The 27,275-nt window shown below is 36.7% G+C and overlaps 1 protein-coding gene across 2 annotated transcripts in view; it reads right to left on the reverse strand.

The window, feature by feature from the left end:
* The window catches only part of MYOF (myoferlin), a 71,176-nt gene that overhangs the window by 38,777 nt on the left and 5,124 nt on the right, over positions 1-27,275 (reverse strand). For both annotated transcript variants that reach the window (XM_086466708.1, XM_086466707.1), the window contains exons 2-16: positions 26,308-26,363; positions 25,329-25,420; positions 14,940-15,048; positions 13,568-13,652; positions 11,213-11,373; positions 10,563-10,691; positions 9,018-9,080; positions 8,858-8,908; positions 7,230-7,260; positions 6,665-6,780; positions 5,823-5,949; positions 3,662-3,765; positions 2,718-2,786; positions 2,555-2,598; positions 2,043-2,125 (exon numbers count right to left, since the gene is read on the reverse strand). In XM_086466708.1, the coding sequence (XP_086322834.1) occupies positions 2,043-2,125; positions 2,555-2,598; positions 2,718-2,786; positions 3,662-3,765; positions 5,823-5,949; positions 6,665-6,780; positions 7,230-7,260; positions 8,858-8,908; positions 9,018-9,080; positions 10,563-10,691; positions 11,213-11,373; positions 13,568-13,652; positions 14,940-15,048; positions 25,329-25,420; positions 26,308-26,363 (1,320 nt within the window). The remainder of the gene's footprint in view (positions 1-2,042; positions 2,126-2,554; positions 2,599-2,717; positions 2,787-3,661; positions 3,766-5,822; positions 5,950-6,664; positions 6,781-7,229; positions 7,261-8,857; positions 8,909-9,017; positions 9,081-10,562; positions 10,692-11,212; positions 11,374-13,567; positions 13,653-14,939; positions 15,049-25,328; positions 25,421-26,307; positions 26,364-27,275) is intronic.

Raw genomic sequence — 27,275 nt, forward strand, 5'->3', positions numbered from 1 at the left:
AAACTTTATTTTTAAAATTATCTAAAAATTTTAAGAACGTTTAAGAAAACCACTACATTTCAGGGCCCATTAGGACATCTTCATCTACTGAAGACCATAGACTAGTTCAATTCCCAGTCTTTTAGAAACCAGAACAGGCTTCAGGCATGGCGTTGACCTCAAGGGAAGATAATCTCTGATTTTACATGGAAATGGCTATTCCCATGTCAGTACCTCAGTAGAGAGAGAATCCAAATAAGATTTTCTTAGTTACTAAGTGCCTGGGTTTGAAGTACAAATGAGCTGTGACTCAGCAGCAGTTCAAGTTACACCCTTAGGTGGGTAGAACAAGTGATGTCTCCAGAGCTGAATTTTTCCCAACAGCGCAGCCCTTTTGTCTTTAATTTCCCATTGCCTTTTTCTGTAACCCTTTCTTTTGCCTCTGGTTGTGTGTGGGATATATGAAAAGAATGTTTGCACAAAGTCTTACTTCAATGGCAGTACTTCTAAGCACACTGGGTTGTAAGCTTGAAGTTCTATGACTGAAAATAAAGTTCCATCCAACAAGGTAAATACTTGGCTCAAGTCACTACAGAATTGGAGCCTCTAATTTTGTTTTTAAACCCCTAACATAGCTACCAACTTAAGGACAAACTGGTCTGTCTCAGACAAGCACATATCATGTAGCTTTCATGATTTACTGTTTTTCAACAGAAAAAAATAGTAATTTAGACTCTTATTGTGGCAATGATGGAAATCGTTTTTAAGCCAGTGTCCTTCAACCTAGTGATGACATTCAGAGAAATAAATGTTAAGTCTGTTTAGCCATGAACTTTACAATTCTGTATGGACAATATGCCATACTATGTTCATGAAAAAGATAAAATGTTTTTTTCTGGCAAGTTAACACAGAATCCTTGTCATGGAGCTGGCTCAATTGTGTGAAAGATCTTGCTAGAGAAAGAAGAGGAGATTCTAGATATAGATGACAAAGAAATAATCAATAATCACAATATTATATTACAATAGAAACATAACAGGATTTTTTTTATATATATTTCCCAAAATCTTGGCACAAAAAATGTTTCTTATAAAATTGTAAAGAGGAGTTTTATTACAAAGGTATTCTCCAACGGGGACAACATGTTAGGAACTTCATATCCTGCCTCACTAAATTTGTTTCCTTGCCGTTAATCAGTTTTGGGTTTTAGTATTTATGAAATTACACACCCAGTCATCTATACTGATTGAAGCACATAAGTTAACTGCCTGTGATCATAGCATTGCAATTAAAATCTTCATTTGTTGATGCTACTGAAATAAGGGTTACTAAGTAGTAATTTGGAGCACTCAGACAATGAGATGCAGTGCCCATTTCTGGCAAGCTATGGATCAGAGCAGAGACTGATCCAAGTTTCCCCCAGCATCGGAAAGCAGCCTAGTGGTATACACGAAACAAGCAGGTGGTTCTAGATAGTTCCTATAGGCTAACTACTCAGGAACATTCCCCAGCTTTTAGATTCTCTTCCCAGAGAAAGCAGAGACATACTCAGAAAGTGGCAAAAGAAGTCTTGTCTACTAGTGCCCAATGAAGTAGTGATTCTGTGACTCTGGACTGTTTTAAAAGTAAATATTTTATTAAATATCTTAGTAAATTTGCATATCTTACTCATGATAAATTGTGATATCACATAGTTTTCTGAATTTGGGAAAGTACTCACAAATTTAATTAATTCACTAACTAGATACATATATATATATATATATATATATATATATATATATATATATATATATATAAAAAAACCAGAACACTGAATTTTGAATTAGTTACCGCTATTTCCATGATGATGTGGTTTAAACATAAAAATTTTAATACTTTACTTTGAAAAATCCCCCAAAATGTTTTCTAGGAGCATTGTTTTGAAAACTCCAGAAACAGACATTCTTGTTGCCACAGAATTGAGGAACTATAGGAAAATACACTTTCTTAGAACACTGATCTTTGCTATTCCTCGTAACACAAGAGAAGACAGTAAGTTACATACTGCTCAATGGATTACCTTCAACTTCTCCTCCAGAAGAAGCAATTTTTGAGAGACTTAAATACGTTGTTCCTACTACATCATTTTTTGTAAGACGATCCCTATAAAAAGAAAAAAAAGGAACATTTTCTTTAAATATAATGCTGGTCATCCTACACAGAAGCAAGCTACCAGTGACTAAATGCACTCCAAGATGGCGTACACACATTTTATATCACCTGGAATACCTTAATATTACTTACACAGATGGTAAAAGCTGGTTACAAAAGTGAGATGTATCATGAAGAAGTCACCTGACTTTTACACTATCACCGAAATAGCAATAGTGCTCAGTGCTCACCCACAAAATTAACAATACTCCGTGTTACACTAGTCAGGTCTCTTGTAGAGAAACCATAAAGGAAGACACTTAAACATTTGCTTAAATACTCTCATAGGCTATAAAAATACCTGACATCTATAGAACCAGACTTTTCTTCACTTAACATAATTTACCTTGTCTGGCACTTTGATTAAAAGTCATAACTCACCAGTCAACAACTGCAAGCTTTATTTTCTCACACATCGAGGGAAACTGGAAAAAAAAAAGCAATTAAAAAAAAATAACCCATTACTTATTTCACCTCTGTAATGTCAATGCCCTGAATTCCAAAAGGATGTCTGTCTTCTACAGAAACATGAAAAAAAACTGACCTTGATTTGAAGATAAATAATTTGATTCCACTCTGGATTAGCATTTTTCTCAATTATATTTGTGCAAACCTGAAAAAAATTAAATCAACTATACAGCACATCAAAGAGAAAACAGAGAAAAAAGCATATACTAGCTATGATTTAAGCTAAATCACATTCTGTTTGGTAAAATGAGGGGTAGTAGTTAATGTGGTTTATGCTGCAATGAGCCATTAGTCTTCAACTGGTAAATACTGCTAAATTGATCTGCATATGCAACATTAATGACTATTGTAGGGAAAAGAAAATTTTAAAACAGTGTTTAAACCTGAGACTGGAGTTACCGTACAGGAAAAATGCTTGTTATTTCCACTAGCTACATTTCAATGTGCTTTCACACTAGTACTGATCTCTTTTATCACAGCAGAGAAACAAGACGAAGGAATGACTTGATTCCAGCTTGCTTTATGCAGATTTTAGAGGAGATGAAGAATATATTCTATGGGAGTGCTATTATTTGCTAGTCATGTCTATTGAAGATCCTCTACATTACTGGGTGTGGCAATTTGACTATATAACATAATAAAGGAGTGACATTTTTCTTCTTTAAAAAAAAAAAAAGGTTGGCTAGCAATAAATATAGGTTGTGCGATTGTGCATCAGCTCAAATGTGGTATTCTAAGGAACACATTAGTAATAAAATGTACAAATGCTGTTAACCTGTCCAGAAAGATTTGTACCATCTGTCACAAAAAGCAATCAGGATCAACCGGTAGGCAAGCGGTCTGGCATGCAACAGTTCCTAGCATTTAGTCATACATTCCTTTTATTAGTCATCAGCCTTACACCCATTCTACTGTACCTTGTAGTTTGTCCTCATTTTACAAAGTGAACTTTAGGGCTAATGCTAATTTGTTCTTACGACTACGACCAGAATACAAAAATTCATATATTTACTATATTACCTTTTTCCCAGCAAAAGAAACTTCTACAAATGGATCTACCAGGTTTTTCTTGTCTGCTTCTCCTCCAAATATTTCTTTGACGGTCTGTGCAAAAGCATCGTCCACTGGAGAAGTGTCAAAGAATAAATTAAGGTTTATGCTTTCTTTTTTTTAATTTTATTTATTTATTCAGCCTAAATAATAAATTGCCCATAGCAATCCCACTGCAATCAACCAGCTTACAGATTTGGTAGGGTAAAGTCTAATCTGATAAATAAAATTCTGAACAGCATTGATAGTAAAAATGGAGAATTGAGACTCAGGAGCAATTTCAAGAATATAAATTTTTGAAATATCATAAGGAGTGTTGATGTGCTCCTGAATTTAGAGGAACAGTTGTATTTGAAAAACATTATGCATATATTTGTAGACATTGTCATTTGTTGTCATAGATACAGGTGAGAAATTATGCTAAAAAGGGATAAAACCCCACTTCTACTCTGTCAGAAAACACATACAGCATATAATAAGAGAAATAGCCTTTGTCTCCACAATATAGAGTTGACACAAGTAAAATCTCACTAAAAAAATAAGATCAAACTGCTTACAAGCTCCCTTGCCCTCCAAGGCTACTTAAGCTTATGATACTCCACTTATAGCCCACAAACTGCATGCAGTTTTCTGGGATACAGCCAGTTCATAGTTACTTCTTTCCTGTGGCCACCCAGGAGCAGGTTGCTGGCAATACAGCCTGCCCTGGCGATCACAGCAGCGGCTGACTGATTTCAGCAGTCCTGCAGCCCTTCCCCCACTGCAAAACTGGCTGCAGCTATAGGCACCTATGAAGAATAATTAATGGATTGCTGGGAACAGGAAGGTGCAGGGGGCCACCAGCAGACCGCTTATCTACTAGCATATAAATGGCCTTGGAAAAGAGGGCTGCAGGGAACCAGCTGTCTGATAACCTCTGGAAAGCGGGCAGGGATTGGGATCCCACAGTTGACATGTGCACTGTATACTTGAGCTAGACATGCACAGAACATCCAGCTTATCTGCAGATCAACTGTACTCCAATGTTAGTTATTTGCATATAACTTCTGCAACTGGAGAAGTTGGTCCAAATGAAGATGGTCCTGTCCCACTACCAGAAGCTGCGTGTCCCACTCAGCAGCAGATGAACATTACTAATCTAATGCGTGACACATTAAATTATCCATTACAAGAATTAAGTAGATTTACTGAGTGCTACCAAAGGACTTGAAATGGGTTACTTCAGCCATCACAGAATTACTGACTCAAGTAACACTGTAAAACAGTCAAGATGGTTTATGTTTGTCCTGATTTGAGCTAAAACAGAACTAATTCTGTTCAGTGATTTTACTTTTCGGTTAAGTCTCTCCTAAGCAACTGCACTTTCTGAAATCAACAGCATCTATTTCCAGACAGTGTCTGCTTCTAGCAGTGATAGCGCTTGATGTTTATAGTTAATACAAAGGAAGGGTATGCAGAAAGGCTCTTGCTTATACTTGCTCCTATAGCAAGTAAGGTCACTGCTAAATCTTGTACTCCATGTTGGGGTCCCAGAAGTGAAAAGGGTCGCAAGTATGTAAAAAGGTCGCACCTGTAGGGAGGAGTGAGACGGACAGGTGACCCAAACCTGACCAGTTAAGTATTCCATCCCACACACATCATATTCAGTATAAAGTTGAGGGATCACAAGGGTCAAGCCCTCTTCCTCGATGGACAACATCCAAGGAGGACTCTGTCTGTTCTTCTGCCTGTGATCCCAATCTGTGTGTTCCTGAATCCAGTTCCTAAGTCCAGTTCCTGGACCCATCTGCTGCCAAGTCCAGCCTGGGACTTCCCCAGTGCCAGCCCTGCAGCACCAGTGGTGCCGTACAGTCATCGGGGGTAGAGTGGGGAGATGAGTTTGGTATTGGTTTTGTATATATTTAATTAGTTTCCTTTTTTTGTAATTATATTTTCTTTTATTGTTATTGTTTCATTAAAACATCTCACTCTCTTATTCCCTCTCCCTTCCCCTCCGAGCATCTGTCATTCGTTAGTGGTCAGCCCAGCCTCAACCCTTGACAATGTTCAAGGAATGTTTCTGAACAGCTAACAGAAATATTTCTAATGGTAATCAAACACACCCATGGACAACTAGTAAGAAACTGCATACTTTGTGGAATGTCCTCAGCTCTGTAGATTTTGAGAAGGAAAGTGACCCAACGAAGTGCAATTCCAGCAGGTAATAACAGATTGCTCTCCACATCATCGCTTTCATTATCTCTTTCCCTTTTTTCAACCTGTTGGGAGATGCAGTAGTACATAGTATCTGGTATATAAGAAAGACAGAGTAATGCATATTCAGTATGCAAAAATCTGAGGCAGGAAGAACAGCAGAACTTAAACTCCAGACAATGGCCAAGAAAGAAAAACGTCACACAGAAAAGAGGGCTTGTTTTTACCTTGACAGAACAGCAGATAGTTAAGGGTTGGATTGTTAAAATTAACTATTGCTTTCATATGCATCAAATTACTTGTGCCTAACTTGTCATCATTGACGGGTCTGATTTTCACCTGGCAAGTATTTGGAGCTTTCTGGTACTCAGGTTTCCCTACAGGCTTGTCTACGTTACATAGTAGTGGAGGTGTTCCTGACTTAGTCCTGGAACTGGTTGCTCAGCTTGATTAGCTATGCTAAGGAGAATTGCCTATTAGCTTAAATGCAACACCAGGCTAACACTTCTCTGCTTCTTCCAGGATGTGAAGAAGTATCTGCAAATGATAGATCAACACACCCAGAGCTGGTTCAGAGGTTGCTTAATTGGACAGGATAACAAAATGAGCTTTGATTCAGCCAGTTGGTACCAGATGCCCCTGAAACAACCCATAAATCTTGTCTTATTTTTAAACACTGCTCACAGAGTGAATTATACAGTATTCAAAAAAATGTCAGGGGTACATGAACAAATATCCATGGTGTGGAGAGGGGAAGAAAAACATTTAAATGAAACTTACTGGTGGCTCATCTCCAGTTCCCAGGACAAACATGCTGACTTTCATATAGCCTTTAGCTCCTGAATTTGTATCTTCAGGATCACTCAGCAAAAGCCATTTTCTCATGACTGCATGGCCTGAAATAAAACAAACACCACCAGCCACCCCCAGTAATATCGATCACAAAATGGCAGAAATCATAAAATCAAAGTCAAATGTACCAAAGCATGCTTTATCCTAAAACTACTTATTTTAAAAATTTATTCTGTCCTAGACAGGTCTCAATAGTGCCATTCAAAACAAGAAATCTAGTGTTGTGGCATACTAGTTCAGGGACATAAACGCCAAATATTTTTGCATTATTTTTCACATTTTAGGTCTTTGATACCAAAACTAACATCCAAATTTTAGGTGCTTGTACTTCATCCTGAAACCACTGAAAGGGGTTATATATTGTTAGATTTTTTTAAGTTAATACTTAAAGCAGCAATCTCAAATAACTTTCCATTGACTTTCTTCCTTTACTTTATAAATCTAATGAAATGTTTTGAGCTAGAAAAGAAGCTCTGAAGCAACTGTTACTTACCAGGCTCATCATAAACATAGCCAATATCAATCTGAAATAAAGATCAAAGGCATTACTGCTGAAGAAATAGTGAAACAGAAAAATGTTAGGGCAACTCCCTTCAAGTTTTTCATGAGTACTGCTACATTGTTCTCTTGTCACAAACAAAAGAAAGTTTATATAGCATATTCTTGGGAAGAGAAAGGGAAAATGCCTTACATTGAAAAATAAGAGATTTTGAATAGATACAGCAGACAAGAAGAAAATACAAGAAAAGATGTATTAGAATTACCAGTTGTAATTACTTTCTTTTTTTTCCTCAGATCCCCAGCTTTCTCATTTATCAGAGACAGTAGATGGGGCTAGCTTACTGCTTCTTGAATTCCCTATGCTTCCCCATTATTTTATGTTCAGGCAGGCTTTTCACAACTCTCTTCCTGCTCAACATCTCATCCTTCAGTTCCAGAAACGAAGCTCGTTTTTTTAATGAATAATTTCCTTTTGCTTTTATGAAGATGATGGGCAACTTTTCCCCCCACTGTGTCAAATCTGGACAAGATTGCACGTATACCACTACTGTATTCACTTTATCAGATTTCAAACACATTCAGGAATGTAAGTGTGTTTGCTCATGGCAATTTGGGCTAGTATTCCTTGCAGGTAAAGTCTGAAAGGGCGATTTTCTAGAGAAAATTACCCTTGGGGTTTTCTCCTGGAACATGTGCCTGCAGGAACATAAAGCAGCTGAACAACATGCTGTCACCTGCTTTGTGATTGATCAATCCTCCACAAAGCAATATATCACTGTCTGAGTCACTAGAAATTACATAGATAATAAGCAGTGAGAAGCAAAAGCAACCAGCTTTCTGGCAGAAACTGATTCATTTAGAAAAGAGCAATCTTCCACACTTACATATTCTTGAGAAAAGCTGATCTAGAGACCTACTGAATTTATGCAGTACAAAATAAGCAAACAGAAAATACAGCCAACATTGATACTGGAAATGTTATGATAGGGGATCCCAGTAGCCATTATAATTGTCATGTGAATTCTTTGTCTGTATTGCTTTAGGAATACCTTCAACAGGCAGATGTCTACCTCTCCATATTTGCCATAACAAATACAAATAAAGACAATCTCACTAATATCATCAGAACCACAGAAATTACTTTAACTAAGAGACTTTTACACCATCTCTTTTACCTAATGAACTTCTGACCAAAGGAACACCTTTCCACATCACTTGAGAATGTGTATCTTTATGCCTCCATACACACCACTATTCTGCCTATTAGTGATCAAATAAAATTCTGTCTTCAAATGCAAAACCTCATAGCAAATAATCACCCTGATACCTTTTGAGTAAAAAATTTACCTTTTGGTAAATCAATTTTTCTCTTGAATGCAAGTTGGACAACTTGGTATATAAAACATACAATTTTCTTTAACAATAATATTCTACTCAAATAAGAAAACCGTTTACTAGTGCTTTGAGCAAATGCTCTCTAGCATGAGAAAAAAGACATCATCCAGTAATTCTTTGGCCCCACACTAAAGTAGTATAAATTTAAACATTTAAAACAAGTACTTAAAAAAATGCTCTCATTTTATTTAATTTAGTTAAGATATGAAGTTGTTTCATACCCACCTTAAATTCTCCCATTAGACAGTCTGCTCGTAAAGAATAAGAATCATACACCTAAAAAGACAGACAAGCGTCAAACAGGAATGTTCCTAAACATCCCAGTGAAATGGCCAGACAACACTATATGGATCCGGCCTTTTGAATATGCACCATTTTTTCTTACCCGAATGCTAACTGTTTCATCAAGCAACTCTAAAGGAGTCATGTGGACATTGTAGAAAAAGATCTGTTGATGTAAGAACAAACAAAAACCCTGTCTCAAAATGACGAGCACATAATTCTCTGAACAGAAAATGCAAAAACATTAAGAGGCTTGTGAAGCCTGTCTGCTACGGTACTTTGCCCTGCCTCCTTGCTGGACACATATATGATAATGTAGCGCAGAATAAAAAACTAAATCCAGTAAATAAACTTAGTACAAAATAGACAAAAGACAGTCACAACTTCCACTTGAATGAATGCAATAGGCATAGCTGTGCTGCAAACTTTCAGCACTACCCTTGCTCCTTGCTCTGCACTTCACATTTTCCTCAGTGGAAAAACTTTGGGAATTATCAAGGTTGTTCATTTTCCAAGACATTCAATCCTGGTCTAGCCTTCTCTGTTGTAGCTGTCAAAAAGTTCTTGTTTAGAACTAGTAGTGACAGTGATTGTAATGATTTGCATCTTTCAAATTCAAGGCCACAGGAATAAATCTGATAGTTCGACAGCATGAAGATAAATACACTATTAGCTTATTTGTTTCATTAACAGTATATGCCTCACTAAGTTTGGTCTTTGAGCCCACCTATACTCCAGTCAGTACTTCACACAACAAAAGGGAAGGGTACATAAACATTGTCCCACTATTCGATTTTTAGCAGAGTCTGGGTACTGAGACTGCCTGGGAATTGATTCAATACAAGGTGGACTGGCTTTCTCCCTTCCCTGTTTTCTACCACTGCTTCATAAATCTGGACTGCTACCTACAGCTTAGTTCAAGTCTCAAAGTTTTATAGCTTCCTTGGTTTTGCCTGCGTGTGTTAAATGTGCTTGCCACCCAGTTCCAAAATCTTCTGAATTTTCCACACATGTCCACACAACGAGGGTTATCTCTCAGCATTCACCCTATTAAGCTTAAGCTTTGCAACATTAGTCTTCCAGACATGTGATCATTCTTGTGTTCTTTATACACCTCTGAATTCTTTCCTGTATTTCAGTGCGTTTGATGTACAAATCCCTGTCTGGACAAAAAAAAAAATCTAGTACTTTTACACATCATGGGTAGAAAGGCAATGACATTTCCAGATTCTGTGTGACAGTCTTATTGACCCAAAACATTTCACTGAAAACCCATCTGCACACACCACAGAGGTCTACAATAATTCTTAATTAATTTTTCTGTGATTTTATATCCTGCACAAAACTATTCAAAGTTATTATCATGTCACATGGCCAACTGTATCAAAGAACATGTTTCATACGTCTCAGACGAAGTTTGACTTCCTTCTAGATAGCTTTATCTGCTAAGACTGCCAGCGATTAGAGACGTGTTTGGTGATGTGAATACATAAAGAAAGGAACTGGGAACTGCAAAACGCGTATTAGCCACAATTAGCCTTAAATATTTGCCAATTCTTATTAAATGATCATAATGAAAGCTGTAATAACTATTTTTCTACACTTGAGAGCATCAACATTTCAGCTACAGTGTTCTTATGCCACTCACTTCATCAAAATATGGGTTGTTTCCTCTTTTGATTCTTGTTCGGTGTGTCTGACCACAAACATGAACTTTGACTACTGGTTTTATGTTATTTCCAGGCAACTGACGACCTTCAATGACTCTTACACGAATCTGAAAAAAATATAAATTCAAATATTTGTATTAATTCATTCCCTACATTATCTATCATCCTGGTGACTACAATTTCTTACTATAGCACCAAAAAAGTTAGCCAACAGCTGAGGTACCTGGCAGATATGGACTGAACAGACTTTTCAAACTTAATTATGCTAGCAAGTATAATTTTATTTGAATTTTACAAGACAAGTGTGGGATAATCATTTCAGTAAAATCTTTTTTACTTGCTTTTACTAATTCTTTTTAAGGCCGCTATTGTAATTTGACATCGACACAACTATATTAAATAGGGTTCATCTAGATTTCAATCAGAACTGTACAAAATTGGACATCTCTGTAAGAGGCAAATTTGAAGAATTCTTTTGAAATACAGGCTTTCAAATGAAGAGGCTAATTGTTTCTACAGTGCATTAGATTTGCACGATCTGACATTAAATTATTCTCAGGCTACGTGAAAGGAGCAATGTCATGCCAGGCAGAAAAAGAGAGCATGCCACATTTAATAAATCTATTACCTGGAAATCTTGTGGTTTGTTAGAAAGGATTCTCCGTGTTTTCTTTCCTTTGGTGATGCGTTTAGCTAGCTGGGCTTCCTTTGTGCCACTTGGAACTGCTGGTGTGACACCACCAACTGGACCATCCAAGTAATCCTCATAACCTCCATCATCTTCTCCATCTCATACGGTAAAAAGAAATTGCAATTAATAAACAAACAGTACAACAGCTTGATGTTGAAGCTAGAGGAGTAAGAGGCTGACATCCAAGAATTCCACTAAAATTGTATTATTATCTCATTTCAACACTTTTTTTTGCTAACTACATGCTTCCAACTCCTTTTGAAAGCCAGTTATTCTAGCCTGCTTAAGAACAAATTTCTATCTTAACCAAATTAACCATAGATCTGTCCCTCTTCAGGATGCAGAGTATCTAATACAACTCCCATACACTTTTTTGAACCAATCAATTGAAGTTTTAGCCAAGTACAGTTCAGCTTTAATCGTCACCAGAGTAGTTCACAATACAGCGCAAGTGATTAATTTTATTCCAGTTGAAGTTGTTTCCCAGCAGCAAGACTAGGCTATAGCATAGCATTCGTTTTTACTTCAGAATCTTGAAAACATGAAGACATTTAGGGTCTGCCATCCAAAACACAACTCTGAATCCTCCTCCACAGCATTTAACTGTGCAATAAGTTACAGTTTCTTAGTAAGCCTCTTTGACAGTTCTGAAATCACAATACCTCTGTGGAAGACTGTTCTACAACCACATGACACTACAGTACCAGATCATACAGTGGGATTCCAGTATTGCAAAACAGGACCCGTAAATATCTAGACCACAAAAGTGCATCACTCCCTTGTGTTTCCAGCTTCTTTTCTTAACTGAAGGACAGTGACTGTGGTAAAATCTACAGGAAGAACAAGCTGTGTCTCTGAAGGTTAGCATTAACAGAATGTCTGTTAACTTTATGAATTAGTTTGCCAACACAAGGTGATGACTACTTTGCATAATGAAGTCATCAGTGATCCTTGTAAGAGATGTATAAAAACCCAGAGATTGACATACCATGTATTTTATAACCAGAAAACCCCACCTCCCTAACATCTCTCAAAATCTATCTGCCTGGATGGATCCATGCAACTGCTTGATTACACACCCTGACTTAGCACTTCATTTTTAATTTCAGAAACTGAGCTGTAGCAATCTCAGCTAGGGAGGTGATTTCACTTCATGGGAAATAGGTATTTACAATAATTAACTAATGTGTGTTTGATAATTTGCACTGAAATAATTTTCATGCAGTTGCTGAATACCAGCTAAAAACCTGCCATGTTTTATTTTACCTGTATTACCTTATAGTTCAAATACATTTCTAAAAAGCTATCAAAATAACCTTATATAAGTCAATTTGGATTTTTAGCCTTCAAGTCCACATTTCTGTAAAATTATTTTGAAGTGTAGCAATTTAACACACAGCTTTTGTGTTTGCATTACCTATTGTTCTACTCCCCAAGAATATGTCTCAGTGAAGTCAGTGGAATCAAAATTTCCTCCCAGAAGACTCCTCATTTCAATTTTTTCCTTCTTTTGTTATTATATATCAGCAGATAATGGTCAAACAGACTTATTACTCCTCAAACATATAATATTTATCACGTTTACTTCTTTCTGTACAAACACAGCCTGGATATTAGGGTAATTATTTGCCTGTCAACTGCAAAAAGCTGTTGTTATTTCACAGTTCTTTAAAGAGTCTGGAAAACCAGAAGATCTCAAAACCACTTTCAGCAAAAGCTTGGTTGATATGATATATGGAGACCAAAGAACATTCCCAACCGATCACCATATTTCATAGGCTAGTCAAATATCAAGCCTAATATAAGATACAATGTTGTCTTTCAAAATTTACTTATTCTACAGGGAAAAAAAAGCTTAATGATTTAAGAGAATCTTTTCACAGAGCTTCCTGACATTGAAAGTAATAGAATATATTTTTCCAAAAATGTGACTTCCCTGCTTTTTTGGTTAGCCCTAGCATTACAGCAGATAACTGCTGTTTCTTTGAGCATTCAAAAACTTTCTTTCCTAAACAAAAGCCATTTTGAAAAGCTTTTAAGTAACTTCATTCTTTTGTAACCTGATTTCACTGGAGAAAATGATTCTAAAAATCATTTTATCTCGGGAAATGCCAATTTTCTTCCTAGCTGAATCATCCTTAATTTCTCTAAAATCACTATCTGGCAGTCTTGACATGCTTGCTTCTCGTTACATTTTTTTCTGATGAACAATGCTGTTGAATCACTTTCTTTCCTTATCATAAATATCTCCATGATCTTTCACTATAACTTTCTGAGAAAAGATTGAAATACCTTCTTGTGTATTTGTCCCTCCTGGATCATTTGGGTTTGCAGGTCCAGCTGGTGGCTCATAGCCTACTACCAAATCAATTGTCGCCTATAGAGAAACACACTTTTTTTCATGTAGCACAAATTATTCACAACAATTGATTTAAAGCAGTAAGTTGTTCTAGCACTGCATGAACAGTTAACTATTCATAGTCAAAACCAGTTTATAATAAAATCTCAGCTGTTAGTAAATTAATAAACTGTTATTAAGCTATACATATATATACAAACAATAAAGATTACACAATTCACAGCAAATGGAATAGCCTCTGAAATAATATCTAACAAATGGAATTGCTGTGTTTGTATTCAGAAAAATCTGTCACAGTACAAGTATATAAGATGTTCCTCCAATGTTAATTTACCTAGTTCCACAATATTTATGGCAGACTAGGTGACACCTTAAATATTGCAGATGGAAAAACAAAGGCAGTGAGAAACAACACTATCTGATCAACAACATACAAGTCTGAACCATAAGTAAAATTTCCTATCTGGCTCTTCTAATCGCTTGTTCATACCACCATCCTAGAAGAAAAACAGTATGTCATTTTCCATTCTAATTATAGAATTGACTTTTTTGTGCTTGACTGCGGTTTTGGATTATTGAACAAAGCATTATTATTCCCAGTTGCCACAGTAACATGAGGAGTCAGCAAAAAAAGCCCAACCCTGTGACCAGCTAACCATGATATTAAACTACAGCTGATGACATACTGAAATTACCCTTAAAGCCTCTTATTATTATGGCACTAGAACGCAATGTGAAGTGCCTTAACAGCTAGACTGCAAAAACACAGTAAGGTCCCAGTTCTAGAAACTACTTAACTAAGTTAAAAACTGCTAAATTTAAACGCATGCTAAACCAAGTTAAGCAAGTTTTGTAACCTTCTGAACTAAGCTGGCAGTGAACATGAACATGATTAAGTGCTTTCCAGAATCACTGCTATGACACAGGTGGACATTAGAAAGAATACAGCAAGAAAGGGCATGTGGGAACTCCATCTGGTACTTAGGAAAATGGTCCTTTTCAACATTTGGCTGATTCCCATGCATATTCTGTGGCATAACATTTGTAACATATATATACAAATACATAACACGTACACAGAAAACAACTTATCTAACTTAAAGGATATTAAACAAACTCAGATGGTATAGACATAATTATATCTTGTTATAAATTTCCTCTGTCTGGAGCTTTTGCTACAAAATTCCAAGCATTTAATTTATAAAGTAAAAATAACTTGAAAATATTTTTGTTTCACTATTTAGTCCTGTTGCTGGAGCATTTTGATCAAGAATATAGTAAAATAAGGAAATGTAAGCCACTCACTCCAGTTTCTTGTCCCCTTTCATTTAGCAGAGGTATGAGTTTGAAGGGAAAAGATCTGCTTTGGTTACCTACAAGATCCTTAAGTGCTACGGATGCACTGCCAATTAATCTGAAATGAAGTAAAAATCATTATTAGAGTGGAAGTATACATTAAACAGAAGTTCCCTTTTGTCTTTTGCTAGTGTCTGTTAGTCAAGCAAATAACTCCAGCCATAACTTGAAAACCCAAGACATAACAAAAGATCATTGCAAACGTTATCCAATGATTGTGAACTGGTAATTTGTATTTTCTGCTTCACTGCACTTAAATGCACTGGTGTTCTTTACGGAAGACACAGCTTTAACTTAAAAGAGGCTAAAAACCTAAATTTAAATAAATTTTATGTGTATTTTTGAAAATAATCTTCTGTATAACTTTCAACAGCCACATAATTTGTTTCAGCCACTGAATTCTCACTGGTAAACTAAAGGATGTAATACTTTCTTTCCCTATATACCTTTGCAAACTCTCGGCTTAGAAGTAATGTATAAAAGCTAGATAGGACAGGTGGTGTACTACATGGAAAGAGACACAGAAAGACACACACACATCTCCAATGAAAACGATGAAACAGAACAAATACAATCAGTGTGCTTAGAGGTTTCACAAAATTAATCTTCTTGCCCATACTCTACACTTTGGAATACGTTCACCTCCTTGCCTCTGAATTCTCAGAATGTTTTGATACAGCTCTGGAGAGGCCTACCAAAGGAAGCTGCCCAGAAGATCTGACTCCCCTGAGCGCCTTCTTGCCTACTTTGTGACTGCATCTGTCACCCCCATCCTCTTCGAAAAAGTGAAAACTTCATGCACTTTTAACCTGAGAAACTTCTTTTAGGCAGAGTTTCTAACAGTGTGGCATTGATCTCATGATACCTGGCACTGTATTTCATTCCCATAGTATGTAATAACAGTTTACTCCTATACTGAAGTGGATTATTGGAATAACTGAGATTTTTGCCAATGAAAAAAACCCAAGATAATTTCACCCTGTAAATATTATAAAGAACATGTCTTACAAACAAAATACCAGCTTTGCTGCCAAAGTGGAAAAAAGATCTGTATGCAGAGAACTTAACTGAGGTCCCTTTGAATAGATTACAATGCTTTTTCATGGAGAAGCTAAGGATGCAAGGGCAATTTTTGACATGGAGCAAGAGCATTATTATGGCTATTCTCAGGTACTCTGTCATGAGAACATAATTTCTTTTTGCAAAGCATATTAGGACAGGGAAGCAGAAATAATTAATTTCCTGCAAATATACATTCCAGGTATACACATGACAACTTTTGTTTAGCTGAGCACAAAAAATACGTTGTCTGTTTTAATGACCTGTAGAATTACTTTGGTGCTGTTACCTGCTCAGTCAACTCTGCTTTCCCAGTCCATCTCACTCCTCCAATCCCAGTTGTCCTTTTGATAATTTTGACTCACTACTCAAACCTTTCACTTCTGCCTCCCAAGTTGCCAGAGCACAGTCTTATTCCAGCTATGCCTCACGTATTCATCACACACAGGGGATGGGCTAGATGTGAAAAGCAGTTTAAGATCAGGCCATGCTGCAGAGGAAGTGCATGAAGCTGTTCTAACCTTTAGGATGACCATAACTGAAACTCTGATGCCATTTCTAACACCTGCCTGTCCTCCCTTTACTGAACAGGCACCTGGATTCAGTATTTTAGTCTTCATTCAGTGTCCTTTAAAAAATATGGAAATGCACCTAGTTATTTCAGTGAGCATTAGATTAACCCTAGGTACATTTTCACTTTTTACAAATTGTTGCACAGAGCTGGACGTTAGCTGAAACACTGACTCCATGCATTTCTCAACTGTAGGGAGCTTAAGAAGCAATTTCTCCTGTTACGCAATCAAAACTGCATTCAACCCACAAGACAAACCTAGATTTGGAACATCAGCTGTACATGCAGTGGTCTTACTCAGCCTTCCAACTGTAGTATTATTTGGCATTGCTTTGACACTAAACAGTAATGTCTACCTAGCTCATGAAACAGCAGCAGATGGTCTCTCTCAAACAGAAAGAGGCTTTATTTTTTCCCCTGTGGCTTCAACATTCCAAAAACTGGTGTTACATAGAAGTCAAGTAAGTCTGACATTAGACATCAGAGAACATCTCCCTCTATATTTGACCAAACTTTTCTATGTAAAGAGCAGGTGTCATGTAGACAGACACTGATACTATGCAACAGTCAAAGAAAAGCAGAAAAGGTTCATTCCACAATGACTGCAAATTCCAAAGCAGTTAAGAGCAAAATATACCGGGTATCTTAATGCATTTTCCTCTTTATTACATGGCTTTGTAACATATTAATAGCTTTGAAAGCAAGTATAATATAAGCAAATGGGAAACTATTCCTAGAGTTGGAAGGAACAAATGCTTGAATTTCATTCACACAGCCATATACTAAAAGAAACCAATATCTCTTCACTCTTTTTCCTTCAATGCAAAATTAATCAATAAAAACTTTAAATTCCAGATATTCTTATTTTCCCCAAATCCTTCAACCGTGACTATGCCTTCCCATTTGAGAAGACATACATACAGAGAGAAACATACATAGTTTGAGGTACCATAGAAGGGAAAAAAACAGCAAGACTAGCCAAAACCAGCTAGGCCAAATCTAATTCTAGAGAAAGGCAAAGAAAGTATTTTCCTATGTACATTTGTAGAAAAAAATTGTAGACTTGCTATTTTGATTTGATATGAGCTCGAGTGACTTATATTAACTCCAAAAAGAACTTCAGTTGAGAAGTCACTCTGTCTCAAATCATCTGGATGACTGTTTCAGCAACCACACCCTCCTATCTGGTGACATTAACTCAAAACCAGCTGTTCAAACAGCAATGCTTTTGAAATTTTCCAGTGTAAATTTCCATTTCTACATCCTCATCTGTCCTGTGCAAATGATAACTGCACACATATTTGAATACATAGTAATTGTTTTAAAAATCCTGATCACCTTCAGAATACTGAAGAGGGAGTCAGTTACATAGACTACTCATTTGCTACCAGTTGCCTCTAGTGTCCTTAGTTTCCTCCACTTTTAACAGGTTGGGCAACAATAGTCTGTAGTCTTTTTCCACTCTAGTAAGAGTGAGAAGTCTAATATGCAGCCTATACACTATCTTAGCCTACTTCTAAGCTTTGACCAAACTCTAAGCTTTAGGCAGTTAGACTTTTGCCTTCCCCGAATGGTCCTGTTCACTGGATTTGGGATGTTTCACCCCTCCCTTAGCAGAACCATAGAACTGATGAGGTCACAAGGGACCAAAGTGACCGGTCAAGATCACCTAGTTCAACCCCTTTGCTCAAGTAGAGTCAGCTAGAACAGCTTGCCCAGGACCATGTCCAGTCTGGTTTCGATCATACAGCTACGGCTCAAGTAATATTTTCAAAAGTAACAAGGAATGCCTCAAGGTCATCACTAGGTCTCATCTTTGTCACTTGTACAGGTCTTGGAGAAAGCCTTTTTCCTGAAATGCTTCTCTCAGGTCTCTAATCTTTGGGTTTAAGTCAGGTAAGACTAAGCCAGCTAAGTCAGATAGCAGCAGCTGCTGTTGTGACAACAGGTCCCTTAACAGTTCATTGCTGTTTAATGCTTTGCTGCAAGGTCTGCTACTGTACTACCTTCTGATATGTAACTAGACCCGTGGTTCTCTGCATGACTACTGCAAAGTTGCTGTGTTCCTCTGAACTCTTGAAGACTTTTTACCTTCAAGTAGGACTGCATGCAATCTCTCTCTGAAGTCACGATTTTCAAGGTGACAAGGAGTCCTTTCCTTCCAGCACAGCTGAAAAGACTTTCTGTCACCTGTTCATCCTCAAAGGACACTGCTCTTTGCTGCAGCTATTTCAGCTTTCTTCCTCTTGCCTAGGCAGACATTTGCCTGTTTAATTCCAGATCACATTGGACTCTTGACCTAATCAAGTTGGATAGTTTCTGCTTTTGGAATAGCTCAATACATCCTCTGACCTTTTGTTCATCAGCTGTTTTGGCAGTAGACAGCATATGAGTATTGCTTCTTAACTCTGCCTAAGTATCTTTTTGGCCATTCCTAAGAATTGCATATATATAGTGCCCAGTCAGCCAGGTCTCTTAAACTTTTCCAGCTTTGCAGAAGTAAAGAAAAAAACCTGTTCTGCCACAAGCAGTTTAAACATTCTGGTCCACCACTGAGTAAGATAGACGCAAAGGCCACATTTAGAAGCAGATTTTAAACCACTTCAAATATACCTTATCAGTACTAGGCCTACCATACTCCCCCCCAGTAATCAAAGGGGAATACTTAGTTTATCAGTACGAAATCAATGAACTACTGATGACCAACTATTAACACAGTATTGCATTTGTGCCAAAGCTAATTAATCCGTTAGTGCTGCGGTTAGCACTTCCTGTTATCTGCCCAAATAACCAAGAGAAGTGAAACTTCACACCCATGCCTGGATCAGGAAATGCTAACTCACAGTACAAATCATTTTATTACCCCTCCTCTGTTTGAAGGTAGCAATTTGTACTAAATTCTTTAGCATATCATGTCATTCAGCTGCTTACATGCTACTTCTACTGGAAGCCCAGTGGTTTTAATCCCCTCAGAGTCAGGCATTTAAATTCTTTTGACTTATTTTTAAGTGTTTATTTTGGCAGAGGTATGCATTGATTATGCTCATCAAAAAACCTGATCCCACGATGCTGTTACAATTGCTACACTCAACCTTTCTTTCTCGAGTGTGTATGTTCCATTATAGATTCTACGTTACAAGACCTTACACCCACCTTCTGTTAATCATACTGTGTTTTAAAATTTTTTTTTAAGAGCAAACCAACTATTTTTATCTTCTTCAGTTATTTGATAATACTCTTTGCAGTACAAACTTTAAAAAAGAAACAAAGCATAGATACTATTTTGTATAAGGCAGAAAAATATTAACCAAGCTGGATCTTGCCTAAAATGTATGCAAAGAAAACCTGCAACTATGCACAGCCACACTGTTGTGGAAAAGAATCCACACAAAAGGGTACAGCTGTAGGAGGATTCAAACAATCTAGAAATTATTTAACTATGGAAAATACTTAAACATAATCAAATAATTTGCTGCACTGTTCATTTGTGGCTGCATTTTTCTGCTTGAGAAAAGGGTGTGTATGCCTAATCTGTTTTTCCTCTGTGTCGCTAGGTTACTAACTATGCAAAGAACATGGGGAAACACATAATCCCAACTCTCTTTCAAACAGAATGAAAATTACTTCATTCAGACACGACCGTAACTTCCTGTTAAGATTTTTCTTTAACTTCACTGGGACAATTGAAGTTACTCGGGGCTTTTTTTTTGTTTTTTTAAGTGCATAAAGATTTGTGTACTGAGAGTTTGAAATCTTTCTACTAACAGACATAATAGAAAACATATGTGTTCTCTTTTCAAACATCTTTATGCTGGAAAATCTAACTAAGCATGGATCATATGAGCCCTCTCTAGTTTATTCCTATGAAGGTCTGTCTTCATACATGTCAGTGTGGTTTGCTTTATTTATCTTTTCCAATGACTGTGTCTTTTTAGCATGAAAAGCACTTATTTAATCTATCTGCAAAAGTTTAGTGATCTTGTAAATGAAGCAGTAAATTCTATCTCCAGGAAAAAAGAAATGGAAAAGTATTCAAATGTTCTTTCAGGCTTGATTTACAGAAACATGCCAAAGCAATGAGTAAAGTGTTTTGGCACAGTGTAAAACCAGAATAACATCCACTGTGCTGCTCCTCCTGCGTCAGTATAAGAACGGGCTGGACGAACAGCTATGCAAGTTTCTAGGAGCTATAACAAATCAGGGGTGATATTGCAAACTTCAGCTCCGTTGTTCTAGAGGGGACTACGGGTTCTGTAGTCACCTCCTAGGTGCAGCAACAGACTATATGTGCCCAGAACTTATCAGGAGCAACACTGCATGGAATAGCAGAGTGTGTATTAGCTAGTAACTTTGCAGAAGCCAGCAAGAGGGAGTTGGGTTGAGAAACACATTGTTCTCCTTCTAGCCTGCACTGCAGCAAAGAATGGTGGCAGAAAGTTCGAGCACCAGATATACCTCCCAGGTTAATGGGTCTACTGATGAATACTGTCAAATGCACAAGGCAAACACTGAGTTTCTGAAATAATGGGCCTTTACCTCAAAAAGACTTCAGTTCAGTTAACCACATCAAATTTACATGTAAAAATTAATACAATATTGTCCAGCCCTCACTCCCCCACCCCCACCCCCCTTTTTTTTTTGAAACTGTCATTATAATAACTCTCAGTAGAAAGGACATTAGGTAGGCATCGTACCCCATCTTTCCAATCCTGAACCAGCACGCAGACAAAGCAAGGGAGTGTCATTTGCACACTCTTCCATGGAGTGTCTTTTTGGAATGCTGCAACACTGCAGACATGCATCTAACTATAGATGTTTTCTTAACTATGAAAAGAAGATACTGTGAAAGAATGGCAAAACTATGACATGGTAATCCTAAATCTTTCTCAAACTCAGTATTAGTAAATCGAATCAGTAACTCTACAGAAATACAGGTTACACATACACGCAAGCAGTATGTGGGAAATTCGTTCTACATTCCCTCTTTCATACGCTCTTTTGACTAAATGTGAATGTTCATTAGTACCGAATCTCTTCTGCTGCTTCAGTACTTTGTGTCTTTAAAAGGAATCCAAGATGACGTTTTCTATTATCTTGTTACAGTCAAGAAGGCTATGTATGTGTTTTTCCCACTTCTCACCCCCTTATCCTGTTTCCCAGCCAATAGCCCTTCCAAACACATCATGGTAAATATGTGGCAGGTATTGAGGGTTTATTTTCAGAGCATTACTTTGAAGGTGTTGCTCTGTCTTTCGTATGGACTTCATATATTTTTGCACAGATCCATACATGGAAGTCACTTTCCCAAAGAATTTTACTGGTTTACTTTTCTAATTGTACACAGAATAAGTAAGTGGTGGACAACTTGCAGTGCATAAACCCAAGCAAATTAAACAGGCCTTTGCATTAGCTGGGGGTTAAGTGCTACAAATATGAGTCCAGATGACACTTACAAATACAGGTTGAAAAAAACAAACACATGCCTGCTTAACTTTGAACTTATGTAGAGAGTGAAACATTTTAGGGGCTTCAGATAAGCACTTCCCTTTATTTTCCAATATGTTATGAAATCCATTACAAAATTCTGATTACTGCCAAGCTTTCCCATATCAAGTTCTGTGATTTCTGGGATTTCCCTGAAGTCAGAGGCATGCAATGTATTCCTGCTTCACTGACCTACAGGAATTTCAAGAATGAGAGATCTGGGGGCATTGGCTTGACGCAGTGATTTTACAACAGAGCTGTTGGGAGTATTGTAAAAACCTGAATTCATATATTGGGAAGAGGCACAAAGTAGTAAAGAAAAGCTAACAATGGAAATGGACTAGCGTCAATAAACATGAATGTATGCCTAGCTCAGTGTCGTAATATATCCAAGTTTGCCACACACACACAAAAAAAAGGGAAGATGATGACAAGATATCATACTCCCTTTCAAAACAGCAATAGCCAACACTACTTGGCATTGACAGAAAAGAGAGAGCATGAGAGCACAGCAAGCAGAGAAGTAGATCCTTGTTTAAAATCTAGGACTTTATACAAAGAAGTAGGGAACTGGCATTTCACTTTTGTTAACCTGTTCTTTTTTCCCTGCACAGATTCAAAAAAAATCTTTGTGAGTGACACTTGTCCAAATGTATATATTTACCTTTTTTAGACAAAAATCCTATGATTCAAGCAGAGATAGGCAGATCTTAACCTCTATGGGTTAGCTAAAGATCAAACACATTGATGAAGCTTTATCTTGTTATGCATATCAAGAAAGAACTCCTAGACTTTGCCGGAGCTTCTAGTACAAGCATGTTTCAACACAAAATTAGACACTCTATCCCTGCTGTGGATTATCTAAAAGAAAAGCTTTCTGATTAGCTTGCCCCCATCCAAGACCTTACCCTTTTCCTGCAATTGATTTTAGAGACCAGGTTTATTTGTGCAACGAGTCATAAAACAAATGGCACACAGAACACAAGAGGCTGTTAACAATTTCAACTGTTAATTTAAGTCTTCTTCACTGAAATGATCAGCATGCACTACTTAAAGTATCCTGTACACCTCTAATTCTGATATTAAATTACAGTTTAAATCCTACAAATCTCCAGATACATGTTTGGGGTTTTTTTTTCTAAATCTCTATCCAGATTTATGTGGTTCAGAACCACACAAAACTTGTTAGAGTCTGCCTTATGTATTTGTTGCATCACAAATTCAGCAGGAACCTCAAAGCTCAGGTCAAAATGACAAAAAGTACCCTCCAGCTTTACTGAATTTCATATATTCCAGTGTTCCCATACACACCATTTTAATTTTTCACAGAAACAACTTTTGCAATGGCTGTAGTCAAAAGGTCCTATCAGATCAATTCACAAGAACAAATCTAGTCTTACTTTTAAAAAAAGAAGTTTGAAAAATACAAAGATTACTCTTAAAAGTTCATAAAACAAGACACCTTAACTACTTACATGCTCACTTATCACATGTTTCTATTTTGTAAGAGTATAAACCTACCAAAAATATTTAAATGCCACCATAGACATTGACAGCATTTCAGTGCTCTAAAACTTTTTATAATGTCATCTCCTTTCATATAAACCTAGAAGACTCAATTCAAGGTGGCTCCTTTCTCCATGTCTTTGGCCACAAGATTAAACTAAAAAAATAAAAATCATTTCCAGAAAATCTTACACTCTGTGCATATTTTCTGCTATAATTACTTCATGTGTAGGAAAACTAGACATATTTATCATTTTTGAGTTGAAGGAAATCTATTTGTGTTTTGTGTGATAGCCTTCCAAGCACATGTAGATATAGCTACTGTTTATCTTCAGTTCCCTAAAATTACTAATAAAACCTGATTTTGTCAAAACTGAAACTAAGCATCTTAATACTGCTTGAAGAAGTTTTTGTCTGAGCACTGAGGACTCAACAACAACTGCACAAATGAAACTTTCCTTTAGCCTCTCACAAATGAAACAAAGGACCATACACAAAAAGATCTGCAGACTTAGATCCCATGATATTTGATTTTTAGATGTCTGAAAAATGCAGAACCCAATTTTAGGTATATAGGGGCTGTACATACTGCATTGGTAGAGTTTAGGCTTTTAGAGTAGGATTCAAGCCTATCGACACGCACTAACAGCACTAACCAAAATAAAAATGGCACAGGAGGGAAAAAGTCTTAAATTCCTGCATGTTAGGGGCATCATGAAAACAGGTATTTCTACCTGCTGAAGACCTATAGTCTAAATCAGTTACTGATAGTAGGAGTCTCTGCCTTTCCTATCCAAGAAATGAATGGCAGAAAAGGCAAGTGTCAGCAGCCTCCCACCCCATTTTTATAACAGTCTAGAGCCCTCCTCTAAGGAACGGGAAGCTAGGTATCCATTTTCTTCCTCTGCTGAGGTTATTCACTTTACTTTTCACAGAAGGCTTTCTTAATATCAAACTACACATTTTCCTTTAAAAAAAACAACAGAAAAAAACCCCAAAAAACCCCAAACCACCGACCAATGAAAAAATCCTCAATCTATTTTTAAACATGTTTTTAAAACATAACAAGAAGAGGACGTAGCAACAGCATTGCCAATCTTCCATATATGCAACAAGCCTGAGGCTTATAACACTCGGCCAACAATTGGAGTCAGATTAATTTCCCTACTCACAGATTTTACTCTCACATCTGACATCAAAAAGAGAGTTCTACAAGCTCATCTTGGCTAAGTTACTTTTGCTTTCAAGTTCAAGCTTTTTAATGACTGTGCAGAGAACTCATGATTCATTGGGCCAGGAAGGTTGTCAACCTGCACCAGGTAGCTGTAGTGGCATAAATCTAGTTACACAAGGACCTTTATTACAAGTTAAGGACCAACTGAAATATGGCAGCCGTGGCTTTCAAATGACAGTAACAGGTGAAGGGATCTAAATTTTACCCAAATTCTGCCTTAAATGCCTAAAACGTTCCTTGAATTTAGTTTCAGTATGTCTAAAATTAAGTATGAAAAGAAAGCCAATGCTTTTCTTCATATTAACTGGTGAGGGATGGAAAGCCCACTGGCTTATACGCTACAAGTAGGTATTATATCAGAAACCATCTAATTGCATCCATCATTTCTCTCCAGCAACTATCAGTTCCATTTTTTTCCCTGGACTTCTGTGTTGAAGGTTGTGTTTAATACTGGGAAAAAAAACACACCAAAATACCAACATACTTGTTTTGTCCAATCGTTTCGAAATCCTTCACAATAATTGTCAGGGAAGATGAATTATCCAGAGCAATTCCTTTCAAGTCAAATTCAAGAATCTGAACAAAAAAATGGAGCAAAACCAAATTATAATTGCAACTTACGTGTAAATGAATTAACAGCAGGGTACTGTATACAACAAAGTATCAGAAATAGATTTTGCATTTAGTGAGAAACAGACCAGACCAGCTTACATTTGCAAAAGCAATGTTAAAAATCTGGGAACATGCTCACAGCATGTTCTTGATTTGCTAGTTACTGTGACAATAACAGAAAAAGAACTAAATTGTTCAATTCTGAGCCATAACCTCTTTTGCGTTCCACTTCCTCACACTAACATAAGTATTTTCTTACCATTCATAAGATCTGATACTATTCCCCCGCAATACTGGTTCAAGTCAGTTGCTGTGGAATTTAGACAAATATTTTTAGGTTCCTTTTCTTTATATTCCTAATTACAAAATATAGGAATAATCTTTAACTTTCATTTCTGGTTGTGAAAAAACACTACTAAGAAAATATTTGCCTCAGAAAAGCATTACTGAAGTTGCAAAATAGGACCAGTCCTACAAATAATCCGTGAGGAACTTCACTACATGATTCATTCTAATTCTGCAGGGTTTTTTCCTGGTATATGATAAAGGATCCAAATATGTTCCCATACATGTGGCTAAGCAATGGCTGAATATCATATAGTCCAAAGAGGGAACAAAACCAGGCCACAAACTCACCAGATATCCATCTACTTTTACATAAAGACACTACTTAATGAATTGTAGTACATGGTGCAAGACTAATCTATTCACCTGCATTTACTAACCCCTTGAAAGAACATAGATCACTAGTTCCTGCTTCTAACCAATATTCACAACTCTAGAAATCAACTTACCAATTTTACAAGCATTTTGTCTTAAAAGAAAAGCAAGAATTGATTAAAAAAAATTACCTCATTCCAAACAGGATTAAGTTCACTGTCAATTTTCTTTGTTTTCTTTTTTTCATCTGCAAATACAAACAAAGTGTGATGATTTGATTTTGCTAAAGCACTACACAAATATCACGATTTTTCCTTTCACTTTTCAAAGGAAAGTTTGAGCTTTAAACCAAATGTTCCGATTCTTTTTGCCTTTTCCAGTAGCTGCATGTTTTATAATCAAGAAGTCCCCTGGGCAATTTCAGTAGTTGAGGCTTTTTATTCTGTTTTGTTTAGACATAGCTAGATGTATTCCCAAAAAGCAAAAGTAATGTTTAGGTTTCTCAACCTTTTATGACCCTTGACTGCAATTTCAGTAATGATAAAAAAAGACAGACTAAAAGACTTCAAGACATCAAGCCAAATAGTAACCTCAAAGTGATGAACTTTAGTAGCAAAGAAAATGTGTTACACGTTTACCATATCCGAGTTACAAAATACTTCTAAGTGCTTAGCTCTGAAATAAAATCACTTGGAAAAAAAAAATCTTAAGAAGGTATGCTTACAGTGTTAGCACTTTCTGCTTTAAATGAGCAAATATTAGCAGAAATACACATGCACATAAGAGGAAATGCAGTCCTTCCTGAAAAAATGGTTTGCAGAGGTTATGCAGGTCACTTCACTGACACTTACTGAGCCTAAAAATTATAAATTTTCCATACTTCATAGTAAAATTTGCATTTGATCAACCTACGAAATCATGGGAGCATGGAGTGTGGTGTAAATTATATATAGTGTGGCATTTCAATTCAAATTCCTTCTTGTGAGAGGAATAATAGAACTCAAGTGTTGCAGAGGCCCTTTGCAGACCCCCCTCACCTATTAAAAAGGGAAACAAAATTCTGTTCTTAAACAGGTTCAAAGCAAGTAACATGCCACAGCTTTATTTTTACTTTTCAGTTGTACTGCATGTATATAGCTCTAACGGAAAACAAGTCTTG

This window comes from Leptosomus discolor, chromosome 6 (genome assembly GCF_034619465.1).
Source record: "Leptosomus discolor isolate bLepDis1 chromosome 6, bLepDis1.hap2, whole genome shotgun sequence".
Classification (NCBI taxonomy): domain Eukaryota; kingdom Metazoa; phylum Chordata; class Aves; order Leptosomiformes; family Leptosomidae; genus Leptosomus; species Leptosomus discolor.